At 47.8% G+C, this 14140-nt stretch overlaps 2 protein-coding genes across 13 annotated transcripts in view; one reads left to right on the top strand and one right to left on the bottom strand.

The window, feature by feature from the left end:
- Nucleotides 1-14140, bottom strand: part of LOC308459773 (uncharacterized protein) — a 68823-nt gene that overhangs the window by 4601 nt on the left and 50082 nt on the right. Inside the window, exons 1-3 of one of the 12 annotated variants that reach the window (XM_080975440.1) lie at nt 4377-4438; nt 1467-1969; nt 1183-1264 (exon numbers count right to left, since the gene is read on the bottom strand). The exons of 9 other annotated variants lie outside the window; for them this stretch is intronic. In XM_080975440.1, coding sequence (XP_080831566.1) covers nt 1183-1264; nt 1467-1880 — 496 coding nt within the window. In that variant the 5' untranslated portion in view covers nt 1881-1969; nt 4377-4438. Of the gene's footprint in view, nt 1-1182; nt 1265-1466; nt 1990-4376; nt 4439-14140 lie in introns of those variants that run through there. 2 more of the 12 variants (XM_080975439.1, XM_080975438.1) reach the window with 2 other exon arrangements.
- The window catches only part of LOC308459780 (uncharacterized protein), a 67372-nt gene that overhangs the window by 35852 nt on the left and 17380 nt on the right, over nt 1-14140 (top strand). The window lies entirely within an intron of this gene.

Raw genomic sequence — 14140 nt, 5'->3', positions numbered from 1 at the left:
AGCTGCTTCTGGCACAACACGACACCGTGGCAGAAGCCAGAGCGCACGGAAACACCGTTTACCTTCCTGCTGCAGCAGCACCTATTTACAGTGGTACCTCACGTTAAGAACTTAATTCTTTCTGGAGGTCATGTGACTAAGACACATGACAGCAGAAGCAGCAAAGCAGGCTGGGAAGTGCTGGGACTGCACAATCATTTGGGCCTAAGAAAGTTATTCAGGCCTAACTGCTAACTGGGGAGTCGCTCTGACATGGGACTCATTCTCCTTAGAAGTAGCAGCCATTTTCTCTCTGTGTTCTCAGTAAGATTTCAGTCAGAGTCAGTTGTGAGCAGAGTCAGTATGTAAGCTCAGTCAAACTGTTTGGAACCATGTTGTTGATGAAGAAGTTTATTTTAACTCAGTAAAGCTCTTATTCTTTCACTTAACAACTCTGCATTATTAATTTACTCTGTGCGTCATTCTTAACCTGAAACTGTTCTTAACCTGAAGCACCACTTTAGCTAATGGGGCCTTCTGCTGCTGCTTCCGCCGTGCGATTTCTGTTCTCATCCTGAAGCAAAGTTCTTAACCTGAAGTACTATTTCTGGGTTAGCGGAGTCTGTAACCTGAAGCATCTGTAACCCGAGATACCACTATCTACTTCCACTGGTGTGCTTTTGAACTTCTAGGTTGGCAGAAGCTGGGACAGAGCAACAGGACCTCACTCTGTCAGGGGATTCGAACTGCTGACCTTGCTGTCAGCAAGTCCAAGAGGAGGCTCAGTGGTTTAGACCACAGCGCCACCTGCTGAATGCATGCAAGATTCTTGTACCCATTTTATATTTTTATATTTTATATAAAGTATTTTATGTTTTTAGGTAGACATAGCAGACAACGCAGCGATTTCTTCAAAGCAGCTCTTTATTTGTAAGCTGGAACAGAACTGAGCAGCAAACAGCTCAGCCGGCCTGCTTTTATAGGCAGCCGGCTGTCAACATTGTAGCAACAACAACCCAGGGTTTCCCGCCTAAAATAACTGAGGTGGACCTGAGTGAAAACTACATACACAATACTCCTTTTGGCCAGGGTGAGAACTTCAATACATAACAGTTTCAATCTAAGAAGATTAAAAGAACTCGCAGATTAGTTTCCAAATCCACAGAATGTGACCAAATGGAGAAAAAAACCCTTCCTCCTTACCCAGTGGCCTCTCTTTGGTGTCGAATGGAATCCTCTCTGTCTCAAAGGAATCAATGTCCATTTCTGCAAACAGATCCTTTTCCTGAAAGAGCAACAAGGATTCAAAACAGAGAATGGGTCGAAGGATTCAGAAAGGATTGATAGCGGCAAACACTTTAGGGTATAAGAGATCATTCCTAGGATGTTTCCCTCCCCCCAAATATGGACCATTAGGAGAGAATTTGGGGATACTCTCCCTCATATTCGGAACTCCTTGACAGCATCCAGAGGACAGTCTCTCTCACCTGCTGCTCTGCCTGCTTCCTCTCCTCTGCCTGACTCAGGAGGAATCCTTCGGCCAGGGCCACCGCCTGGGAACTGGTCTCCGCTCCACATTCCCTCACCCAGTTCTCCATCTCTGGCGGAAGGACAGCCAGGAACTGCTCCAAGATCACCAGGTCCAGCATCTCAGCTTTTGTATGCCTTTCTGGCTTCAGCCACCGACAGTCAAAGTTGTAGAGTTGGCTGCAAACCTCTCGAGGTCCTTTGGTCTCCTGGTAGCAGAACTGCCTAAACTGCTTGCTCTTCATATCCGAGCAAATGGTGTCCTCCTTACCCAGGATATTCTGCACAGAGTTTTCCCAAAATGCTCCACTGCTCTCAGTTTTGATGGCATGGCCTCTTCCTGCTTCATGGCCAGCTGAGTCTTGCTCATCCATCTGGGCTCTCAGGAAGCTTCCAAGAGGTCGGAAGGAACCCTTGGTCTTCTGCCCAGTTCCGCCTGGCTTATGAGAGCTGCTAGCAAATCCTACAAAGCAAATGTATTGTTCTGTTGTAAAATCCATACACTGTCAAGGGAAGAGAAGATGTTCCTTGAGCAAGCATGGTTGAGTCTTGCTAACAACCAAGCCTGGACTCCACCCCACAGCCCAGACTCTGAGCTTTCTGTAACAAGCAAATAAACAAAAGGAAGAAGTAGGAAAAGCAAGCCTCTAGCCCACCTAGAAGGAAAGTTACCGTGCAAAATGTGCAGGCAACTGAAGGGATTTCTGTGCCAAGAATGAGCCTGGTTGAATGAGCTTGGGCAATGAATGAGCCTCCTGCCTTTCAGTATTTTCAGTATATGAATCAAGTCAGAAAGGTAACTGACAAGTGAATCATTTGTACAGAGTGTAATTTGGACCCTAGGCTAGAAAGGGGGTTCCAACCCTGGGGTCCTCAAGAGCTGCTCTCCCTCCCACCACCCCTTGGAATCTCCAACATTCACAAGATTTCATTTCCCAGAAGGTGGAAGAAGCAACAAGGGGATCATCTATCTTGGATCTGGTCCTCACCAGCAGGGAAGTACTGGGAAACATAGGACCTGGCCGGAACAAAGGAAATAACCGTCTCACTCTATTCTGCCCTGGTCAGACCATACCTGGAATACTGTGTCCAGTTCTGGGCGCCACAATTTAAGAAGGATGTGGACAAGCTGGAACGTGTGCAGAGGAGGGTGACTGAGAGGATCCAGGGTCTGGAAACCAAGCCTTATGAGGAAGGCTTGAGGGAGCCGAGTATGTTTAGCCTGGAAAAGAGGAGACAGAGAGAGGAGTATGGTCTAAATTTAAACACAAATCATTATCTTCACTTGGAACGCTCCTCCCATGTTCATCCATAGATCAACACTTTATACTGTTATATTGTTAGCATAAGGGGGAAATTACTCTTCCTCATTCAACAAGGGCTCCTGACTAGGAATTTGGCCATGTGTTGATGACTGTTAACTCTGCTCTCTCCTGTTTCCCTTTTTTCTGGCTTTGTTTAAACCCATTCACGAACCAGGAACTCATGCACTGACCACCAATAATGCACCAGATGTTGTGGATTTGTCTACAAATTTATTATACTATTTTTGTGATCTACAAATGAAGCCAAAAGACTCCTTCTATTTATTTGTATCATTTATTACTCCTATGATCCTTGCTATAAAACCCAATAAAAAGGTTATTTCATAAGGGAAGGGGAAATACAACAGAGAGACCTACACTCCATCTGCACTGCAGGATCAGACCCGTTTAAAGAGCCCTGGCTTCCTCCAAAGAATCCTGCAAACTGTAGTTTATTAAGGATGCTGAGAGTTCCTAGGAGATACCCCATTAAGAGTGTTTTAAGACTTCCTTCTTTTTGCCTGGGGACTCTTGGAATTACAGACAGAAGAAGCCGGTGGGAGAGGGTCTCCCAGTAACTCTCAGAGGGGCTGCCTCTTCCACCCCCAACCCCACCCCACTTTGCTTCCTTCCCCACAGGGCCTCTCCTCCCTTGGAATCCTTGGGTGGTGAGGCCTCCAGGGCTTCTCAGCGGGGCTTCCTGTTCCGTCTCAGAAGATCCTCTGGGCACCTGAGAGGCTGCATGTCTGAACAGGGACACCTGTATCATCTGAATGTCTGGATCACACCCCTTCTGGTGATTTTTTTTTGGGGGGAGCTACACTTCTAACTGAAGGAAAACAGAGGATTTGCTTGCATCTGAAGGAACTCAGCATCAGAACTGAAGACAAGACTTGCAGGATCAGGCCAAAGGGGACCCTATTGAGTCCCCCCTCCTGTTCTTACAGGGGCCGAGCAGGGGCTTCTTCTGGGAAGCCCACCAGCAGGATCCGAGCCCAAGAGCATCTGCCTGTGGTTTTCCGGCAGCTGGGATTCAGAAGCATCCCTGTCCCCGACTGAGGAGGGGGCTAGGAGCCCCCCATCGCCCTCTCCTCCTCCATCCTCTTTTTAAAGCCATCTAGGCTCCTGCAGGAGGGAGTTCCACAGGTTAAACTCTGCGCCGCATGAAAAAGCACTTTCTTTTCTCTGCCCTCCACCTTCCATCTGACCGCCTAGGTCAGATTTTCGCCTTTATTTCTTGCTTATATTTTATGTCCGGCTGCCTCCGTCTGGCTACATCCTCTGTTAAGCAACGTGACTGATTCATAAATATTTGCACGCTTTTTCTCCTGATCCAAAGACCCCCCCTTGCAAAGTGGCAAGCAGCGCAACGATACAAAGGAAGGACAGAGTCGCAGACTCCTCCCAGCCTGGATCTGCAGAGAGGGAAGGGGGGGGCAGGACCACCTGCTCTTGGACTTGGATGCCCCCCATGCATGACCTGAACAGCCGCCCCCCCCCCCCATGCATCCCTCGGACCCCCTTTCTCCCCAATGCACCCAAAGGAGGAAGAGAGAAGGGACTCACCGGAGACGCTTGCACAGGAGGAAAAGCCAAGACCCAGCCGGCTCCCCTTTCAGGGAGGACTTGGGGGGGGGAGGGACTTGGCCCCCCCACCCGGAACCGAACTTCCTCTCCTCTCTAGGAAGCCAGCTCTGCTCCTTTTAACCCTTGCAAATCCGAGCGCATCAAGCTCGCCCTTCTCTGCGCTTCCTCTCTCCAAAGCAGATCTGTGCATTGCGCACACTCGGAGGAGGGGCTTCATGGGGGGGGGCCCTCCTGGCTGGGCTCTGAGCTGCCCCCTCCCTTGGCCAGAAACAGGAGGAGCAGCAGCTGGGAGGGGAAAGGGCTCTGCAAGAAGCAGGGAACCCCTTGCTAGAATCTGCAGCTGGCATTTCTCCTTTCACATCCCAAAGAATCAAAACCAGACCATATATTAATTCCTAGGGCTTAGGGGTGTTTCTGGTCTCACAGTTGAGATTCACTGTTGAGACCGTGTTCATGGAAGACAATCTTACTCTGCTAGGAGTGATCGCCAAAGGAGAAGACACCCCCCCCCCAAAAAAAAAAACACCCAACAGTATAAATCTAAGTACAGTAACAGGTTCATGGACAGATGGGTATTTTTTTGGAATAATCCATTTTATGATTATGTTCATCCTTAGGCTGCTTTCAACCTGTTGCAATCCTATGAGTATTTGTTGATCAATTTCTTTATTTACTTTACTGAATCTGAAATAACAGTAGAAGAGGATGGGGGTGGGATGGAGAATGCTCAGAGCTCACAGGCTCACCCAGGAAATTCTCTGTGAGTGCCAGGATATCCGACCCACCAGTCGATTTAATCCGGCCTGTGGCAGTATATGTCCCGGGGTAAAATCCTAAAAAGCTCAACAACTTTGGTTGGCCCTCATTTGAAAAAAGTTTGGGCCCCCCCCCGATCTAAAGTGTTTGCTCCTGCTAAGGCTCTTTTTCACATCATATGTAGGTTTTCTGCTCCACAACAGAGCTATAAGCCCTCTTTCCTTTTCAAAAAAAATATTTTTTATTAGATTTTGCATTTTAAACATTAAAATTTCATATCAAATATATATAAAAAATACAATTCCCAAATCCCCCCTTATTTCCCTCAACTTCCTCTTCTGGGTTTTTTTTACATCTTAACTTTTCCTGCCTGCTCTAATATATTTTAATATCAAAATCTTTAACTTAGTTAAAATTGTACTCTTCCCATTTTCACATCCTCATTATATAGTCCCATTATTTATTTTGTTGCTATAAGCCTCTTTCCTGTCAACCCCCAGCACTCTCTCAAAATTCAAAATATATTTTTTTTACTTTTATTTATTTCATGAAATATACCCCGCCTGCTTGTAAAAAAACACAACAATCTCAAGATAAACAAAAAGATTTACAAAAAGATAAAACAAGAAAATCAAAAAAATCTACAACCATGCATTAGAACATACAAAAAGCTAAAATACTGGAAAAATTAAAATTCACATCCACTATCTAAGCATCTGGAAATGTGCTCACTGGTCCACAAGGTTGGCAGCCCCTGCCTAATCACAAAATATTCTCTCCCTCTCCTCTCCCTTCATGCAATAACCTGCCTGAAGTTTGCCTGTGATATTTGGCTGAATCTTTTTCAGAAACTCCTCAGGTAAATACAAAAACTAGATACACAATAGAACAAACCACCCAGAATCCCAACTAGACTCAAAGATTCTCAAAACTGTCTCTTGGTAGAGGCTTGGTGAGAATCTCAGCTGTCACGTCTTTGGTTTTATAGTAATAGAACTGCTCTATTCTGCCTTCACAGGACACCTAGAGTCCTGTATCCGGTTTGGGGCACCCACGATTTGAGAAGATATGGACAATCTGGAACATGCGCAGAGGAGAGGAACCAAGGTGATCAAGAGTCTGGAAACCAAGCCTTGTAAGGCACAGTTGAGGGATCTGGATGTACTTGGCCTACAAAAGGAGACTGAGAATAGATATATGATGTCCATCTTCAAATATCTAATAGGCTGTCACATGGAACATGGAAAAAGCCTGTTTTCTCCTGCTCTGGATGGTAGGACCCAAACCAATGGATTCAAGTTACAAGAAAATAGAATACTAAATATCAGAAAGGACTTTCTGCAGGTAAGATGTATTCAGCTATGTAATGGACTCCATCAGAAGGTGGTGGGTTCTCCTTCCTTTGAATTTTTGAAGCAGAGGTTGAATAACTATCTGTCATAGTGGAGATTCCAGCATTCAAGGGGGAGGGACTAGATGATCTGCAGAGTCCCTTCAACTCTACAATCCTTTGATTCTCTCCGCTGTGAGTTCTTTGATGGAACATTAGATTGGCATGACGGCTGAAGCCCTTTCCACATTCCAAGCACGGATATGGTTTCTCCCCCATATGGATTCTTTGATGGGAAGCGAGACGTCTCTTGGAATTGAAGCTTTTTCCACATTCTAAGCATTTAAATGGTTTCTCGCCACTGTGAGTCATTTGATGGGAAGTGAGATTGGAACTCTGAATGAAGCTCTTTCCACATTCCATGCACTGATACGGTTTCTCCCCTGTATGAATCCTTTGATGTGAAGTGAGACTATCCTTCCGGCCGAAGCTTTTTCCACATTCTAAGCACGGATATGGATTTTCTCCTGTATGAATTCTTTGGTGGGAAGTTAACATTTTCTTCCAATTGAACCTCTTTCCACACTCCCAGCAATGATATGGTTTCTCTCCTGTATGAATTCTTTGATGGGAAATGAGACCATCCTTCCGACTGAAGCTTTTTCCACATTCCGTGCACTGATAAGGTTTCTCCCCACTGTGAGTTATTTGATGGGAAGTGAGAGCAGACCTTTGACTGAAGGTCTTTCCACATTCCAAGCACTGATATGGTTTCTCTCCTGTATGAATTCTTTGATGGGACCTGAGACCATCCTTCCGACTGAAGCTCTTTCCACATTCCAAGCACTGAGATGGTTTCTCCCTGGTATGAATTCTTTGATGGGAAGTGAGACTATCTTTTCGACTGAAGCTCTTTCCACATTCCAAACACTGGAATGGTTTCTCCCCTGTATGAATTCTTTGATGGACTGTGAAATGGGCCCTGTTTCTGAAGCTCTTTCCACATGCCAGGCACTGATATGGTTTCTCCCCAGTATGAATTCTTTGATGGGAAGTGAGTCTTTTCTTCCAAATGAAACTCTTTCCACAGTCTAAGCAGTGAAATGGTTTCTCTCCTGTATGAATTCTTTGATGGGAAGTAAGACTTTTCGTCTGACTGAAGCTCTTTCCACATTCTTGGCACTGAAATGGTTTCTCCCTTTTGTGAGTTATTTGATGAGAAGTGGGGTTGGATTTCCGACAGAAGTTCTTTCCACATTCTGAATACTGATAGAGTTTCTTCCCCAAGAGATTTCTTAGATTGGAAGTGGAGTGTGAGCTCTGGCTGAAATTCCCATGTCCCGGATATTTAAATGACTTCTCCTCTATGTGGATTTTGTCATGCTTTCCCTTATTCTTATTTTCCAATTCATCACCACCTGCAACAAACAGAGAAACTGATTCTAGTTTCAAGAAGAAATGCAAATTCAAAATATGGGAACCTGAGATTTTAAAAGCCAGACTCTTTTCTCTAATGGATTTTGTTTAGCACAATCATGGAATCCGCACCACCTCCAACGTCATTCATCTCTTTGGTCAAACAAAAATGGAAACAAGCAAAATCAAATAACCTGACAGAAGCTACTCCAACTCAAAACCAAGATTTTAAAAAGCCTGACCAGTTCACACCAGCCTGATAATGGTTTAAAAAGGCATCAGTGGAGGAAGAATATTCAAAGTGGGAAACAGTAGATAGCACTGCATTCAAGCTGAGCTGTAGCGGGGGAGGGTGTTAGAATCCCAGATGCTGTAGGAAGTACATCAAAATATTGGAGGTTCATCATGTGCAGATATGTAAAGAATTTCAAAACAGATATTGTGTTCCAACAGGAGGCCTTACTTAGAGAGTCCAGGATCCCACGATTCTCCTCCATGACTTCCTTATACAGAGCTCTCTGGTCAGGATTCAGCAACACCCACTCCTCGTCTGTGAAACAAACAGCTATATCTTCAAAGCAAACTGAACCCTACAAGAAAAAGAAAAGCATATTCCTTTTAGACACAATAAAGATTATCTTCCACACAGGGAAAAGTCCTAGAACAGATGATTAAACAGTCTGGGAGCACTTAGAAAAGGATGCTGTGATTACTAAGATATAGCAGGGGTTTCTCAAAAACAAGACTTGCCAGACAAATCTCATTTCATTTTCTGACATAATTACAATCTTGGTGGATCAGGGGAATGCTGTGGATGTGGTATATCTTGATTTCAATAAGGCTTTTGACAGTGTCCTCCATGATACTTTTGTGGTGAAGCTGGTAACATGCGGGCTGGATAAGGTAACTTGTAGATTAGTAGCTCTACAATTCTATGATTCTGTGAAATATAAGATGGGGAAAATCTGGCTTACCAGTAGTACCTATGAAAAGGATCTAGGGGGTCTTAGTCAGTGGTTTTTTTCTTTAAAAATATTTAGGGGTACTCTCATTTTCCTACTCATGTTGAAATACTGCCCCTCAATGAGGCCAAACTTGGATTCACAAAATGTTTAGGGGTATGCGTCCCCCCAGAAAAAAGCACTGGTCTTAGTAGACCACGAGCTTAACATGAGATGACAGTGTGATGCAGGAGCACAAAAAGCTAATAGCATTCTAGGCTGCATCCAACAGAAATCTAGTGTCCAGATCAAGGAAAGTAACAGTCCTGCTCCGTTCTGCCCTGGTCAGACAACACCTGGAATCCTTTGTCCAGTTATGGGCACCACAATTTAAGAAAGATATTGACAAGCTGGAATGTGTGCGGGGGGCGGGTCTGAAAACCAAGCCTTATGAGGAATGCTTGAAGGAGCTTTATTTGTTTAGCCTGGAAAAAAGGAGACTGAGAGGAGATATGATAGCCATCTTCAAATATGTAAAGGTCTGTCACGTGGAAGATGGATCAAGGAACAAGAGGGAAGAGGGAACAAGATGGAGGAAGCCCTTTTCTCCTGCTCTGCACAGTAGGAGCAAACCAATGGATCCAAGTTACAAGAAAAAAGCTACATGTTCAGGGAAGTTTTTAAGGTGTGACATTTTAATGTATTTTTAATCTTTGTTGGAAGCCACCCAGAGTGGCTGGAGAAACCCAGCCAGATGGGCAGGGTACAAATAAATTATTATTATTATTATTATTATTATTATTATTATTATTAACATGAGGAAGAACTTCCTGCAGGTAAGAACTATTCAGCAGAGGAACCGACTCCCTCAGAAGGTGATGGGTTGTGTCAGGGAACTGACATCAGAGCGGGAGGCGAAGGGGAGGCTCCTAGATGATGCTGGAGAAGGACCCAGCAGGGGGAGAAGCAGCTCAGTGGAGGGGGAAGCATTTAAGCGCAACACCAGGAACAAAAGTGAGCTGATGGGGAAATCGGAGAGAGGGCTCACGGACTCTTCACTGGAACTCAGTGAGGAGGGGACAGGTCCTCCGCTACCTACGCCCACCCTGCGCAGAAGGCTCCCGCGCAGTGAGAGGCGGAGGAGATTGGGTGTCAAACAACTCTTATGTTGGAAGAGATTCAAGAAACGCCCACTGACGGATTCTGCTAGTGACTGAGACAGTCATGATGAGAAAGGGCTGTGCAGTCAGAAAGGTTTAACAAGGCAAATTAGCCTAGAGAGGCACCAGTTTACGCACGAGTAACTCATAATCATCACAGCAATCCGTCAGTCCCTGAAAAGTTGCTCGTGCGCAGCAGCAGGCAGGCAGCATCATGAGCAAGCCCGGAGAAGCAGGCACCCAGGGGGGAGCAGCTGGAGGGCAAACGCTGGTGGAGAGGAACCGAGAGTTGGAGCAGCATGTGGCCATTCTGACGGCGCGGCTGGAGGAAAGGCGGTCTCAAGATGCACAGGTCAGACCCACCCCCATAGCAAGGAAGGTACCGGGACTGGTGCACAAGTTTGGGGGGAAGCCGCAAGAATACAGTGCGTTTCGAACGGAAATAGAGTACGCATTGGAATTGCAGCATAACGATTTTGAAGGCGACGCGGCGCGGGTGGCATATGTTGTGGGTCACCTGCAGGACGGGGCCAGGGAATGGGTCAGGCCCCTTATGGCGACGCAGAATGCCGCCATGCAGGACCTGAGGAAATTCTTCCAAGCAATGGACGCGATGTTTTCCACTGATGTTCAAAAAAGTGTGACAAAGCGGGAATTGATGAACTGTAAACAGGGGAGCCAGTCAGTTAGGGACTACTGGTCGCGCTTTGCCATGATAGTTCACCGCCTCGGGTGGGAACTGGGCTCCGAACCCATACAGATGTTATTCGAGGAGGGGTTGTCCCCAACGGTTAAGGATGAACTTTCCCACGCACCCCGCCCACAGGGGATGGATCAGCTGACCAAGGCTGTGCTTGCGATTGGCGTGCACCAGGAAGCGCGGGCCCAGGAGAGGCGGGAAGGGAGAGAGCAACGTTGCCATGACTACCGCATTCCTGAAATACCAAGGCAGCCCCCCCCCCCGCCAGCAGAGCCAATGGAAATAGATGGGGCACGCGCGCGGGAAGTTTCAAGCACCAGCGAAGGGCGCAAGAAGGAGGGAAAGGATTGGAAAACCTCCAAGAAGTGCTACCTTGCCAGCGGCCAGGCCATTTTGCCAGAGCCTGCCCTCAAAGAAAGGCTTGGCAAGGAATGGTGGGAACCGCAGGGGGTGAGGAGGAGGTGGTAAAGGAACAGGAACAGGGAAACGGGAACGCTTGGCTGCCAATCAAGGGGCACAACAGCCAGGCCAGCCACCAGTAAAAGTGCCCCAACCAGACCCCCCCAAGGCGGCAATAGCCATCGAAGTGGTGCTAGAACTCCCGAACGGGCACCCAGTCAAGGTGAAAGGGATGCTGGATTCAGGCAGCTCATGTAATTTCTTCAGCAAAGACTTTGCATTAGAGCACCAGCTCCACTTACTGCCTTTGGATTTTCCCTTGCAAGTGACCACCATTGATGGCAGGGAGCTTCTAGGAGGGGAAGTGACACACCAGACCCCGCCAATGAGAATGAGGGTGTCCAGGCACTCGGAGACCATCGCCTTTCACGTCGCCTCACTAGCAGGACCCCCAATAATATTAGGGATGAGCTGGCTAGCACAACATGATCCAGTGGTGGCGTGGCATCAGAGGACAGTCACCTTTGGGTCAGCTTACTGCCTGGAACACTGTCTAGGGGGGGAAGCCCCAAGAATGACCGTGGCCAGGGTGGCTGGGATGGCGGTGGAGCGGAAAGGGGAGGTGCCGACACAATACGCAGATCTGCGGGAGGTCTTCAGCGAGAAAGAGGCAGATAGACTGCCACCCCATAGGCCCTTTGACTGCCAGATCAACTTGCTTCCGGGGGCTCAGCTGCCAGTGGGTAAGCTGTACGCCATGTCAGACAGGGAGATGAAGGAGTTGCGAGAATTTATTGACAAGAACCTGAAAAGAGGCTTCATAAGAGAATCAAAGGCAGTAGGGGGCAGTCCGGTGTTCTTTGTGGACAAAAAGGACACAAATAAACCCAGGCTCGTAGTGGATTATAGAGCTGTCAATTTGGTGTCAGAACCCGTGACCTTCCCAATGCCCAGGATTGACGACATTTTAACGCGAGTGAGGAAAGGCAAAATTTTTACCAAGCTGGACCTCAGGGGCGCATACAATTTGATCAGGATGAGGGAGGGGGACGAATGGAAGACCACAATGTTCACACCCCTAGGTGCCTTTGAGTACTTAGTTATGCCTTTTGGATTACAGTCGGGCTCCGCCTGTTTTCAAGCTTTCATGCACCACGTGTTGGGGTCTCTGCTGTACAAGAACTGCGTAGCCTTCTTGGACGACGTCTTAATTTATCCGGACAATGAGGAACAACATGTTAGAGACGTCAGGGAAGTGTTACAACGACTGCAGAAGCACCAGTTGTGGGTCAAGCTGGAAAAATGTCAGTTTCACGCCAGAGAAGTCGAGTTTCTGGGGTACAAGTTGTCTGACAAAGGCTTAGCGATGGACCCAAGCAAGGTGCAGGCAGTGCTGGAGTGGAAGGCTCCCAAAACACGGAAGGACGTACAGAGGTTCCTAGGGTTCAGCAACTTCTACAGGAAGTTCATCAAGAACTTCGCCCACTTGACAGCGCCCATCACGGATTGTCTCAGTAGCAAAAGGAAGTTTGTGTGGACAGAAGAGGCCCAGCAATCCTTCGAAAAACTGAAGAAGGCGTTCGCATCGGAAGAGCAACTCCTGCACGTGGATCTGGAGAAACCCCTGAGGCTAGAGACCGACGCGTCCGACAGAGCCGTAGGGGCGGTCCTTTTGCAGCCAGGGAAGAGCAAGCAGGAATGGAAACCGTGTGCCTTTTTCTCAAGAAAACTGAGCAAGTCGGAGCAAAACTATACAGTGTATGACCGCGAACTGCTGGCATTCTACGCGGCCTTTCGTCGTTGGCGTCATCTACTGATAGGAGCGCAACAACAGATCCAGGTTTGCACAGATCACAAGAACTTGGAGTATTGGAGAACCGCACGAGTACTCAACCAGAGACAGATTCGATGGGCACAGGAGTTCTCCAAGTTTTTCTTTGAAATCCGCTACGTGCCCGGAGAGGAAAACGTAAGAGCAGACGCTCTCTCGCGTAAACCGGAGTACCTGGAAGGAGAGGGGCCGCCGGAGAAACGACACGTGATCCCCGAGGACCGATGGGTGTGTGGGGGAACTTTGGTGGGGAAACGAGAACTAGCCGGGCTGACCAGAAACGACGTGTTCGCGCAAACTAAAATCCGGGAACTACGAGACGGAAGAGGGACCCAAGAAGGGTTTGAGGAGAAGGAAGGGGTACTGTACTATAGGGGAGCGCTGTACGTACCGGGGGAGACCCTGAGGGGAAAGGTACTCAAACAACTCCACGACAACCCCACAGCAGGGCACTTTGGACAGCACAAAACCATGATGCTTGTGACCAGGCAGTTCTGGTGGCCCAGGGTGAGGGAGGATGTACGGGAATATGTACGGGGGTGCGACCGCTGCCAAAGGGCAAAGGGGGAGCGGGCTGCCCCCACAGGATTGCTGGAACCCTTACCCACGCCGGGGAAACCCTGGGAGGTAGTATCCATTGATTTTATGACAGATTTGCCCAAGTCCCGGGGAAAGACAGCAGTCATGGTAGTGGTCGACCTACTGACAAAAATGTGCCATTTTATAGCTTGCTCATATGCTGTAACGGCAGAGGAAACAGCCCGGTTGTTTGTGGAGCACATATTCCGGCTGCATGGCGCCCCCTTGAGGGTTATCTCCGACCGCGGAAAACAATTTACTTCCCGGTTCTGGAGGAAGCTCATGAGCTTACTGCAGGTGGAGGTGGGTTTCTCGACGGCGAGACACCCAGAGACCAACGGGCAAGCAGAAAGAGCGAACAGTATACTCCAGCAATACCTACGCTGCTATGTCAGCGAGAGGCAGAACGATTGGGTAGAAAAACTAGCGCTGGCTGAATTCGCGTACAACAACGTGGAACACGTGTCCACGGGAATGAGCCCATTCATGGCCAACCATGGGTGTCATCCTAGGGCCTTCCCGGGGAGTGGGGAGGAAAGCTGGAGCGTACCCGCTGCAGAGCAGTTTGTGGAAGAAATGGAGGCCCTACACCAGCAACTTAAGATGAACTTGGAGCGGGCCAAGGAAACTT

Source organism: Podarcis pityusensis (assembly GCF_964106645.2).
Source record: "Podarcis pityusensis genome assembly, chromosome: 12".
NCBI classification, from domain to species: Eukaryota; Metazoa; Chordata; class Lepidosauria; order Squamata; family Lacertidae; genus Podarcis; species Podarcis pityusensis.
The sequence above is the reverse complement of the archived record's forward strand: the minus strand, read 5'-3'. Positions and strand labels throughout refer to the sequence as shown.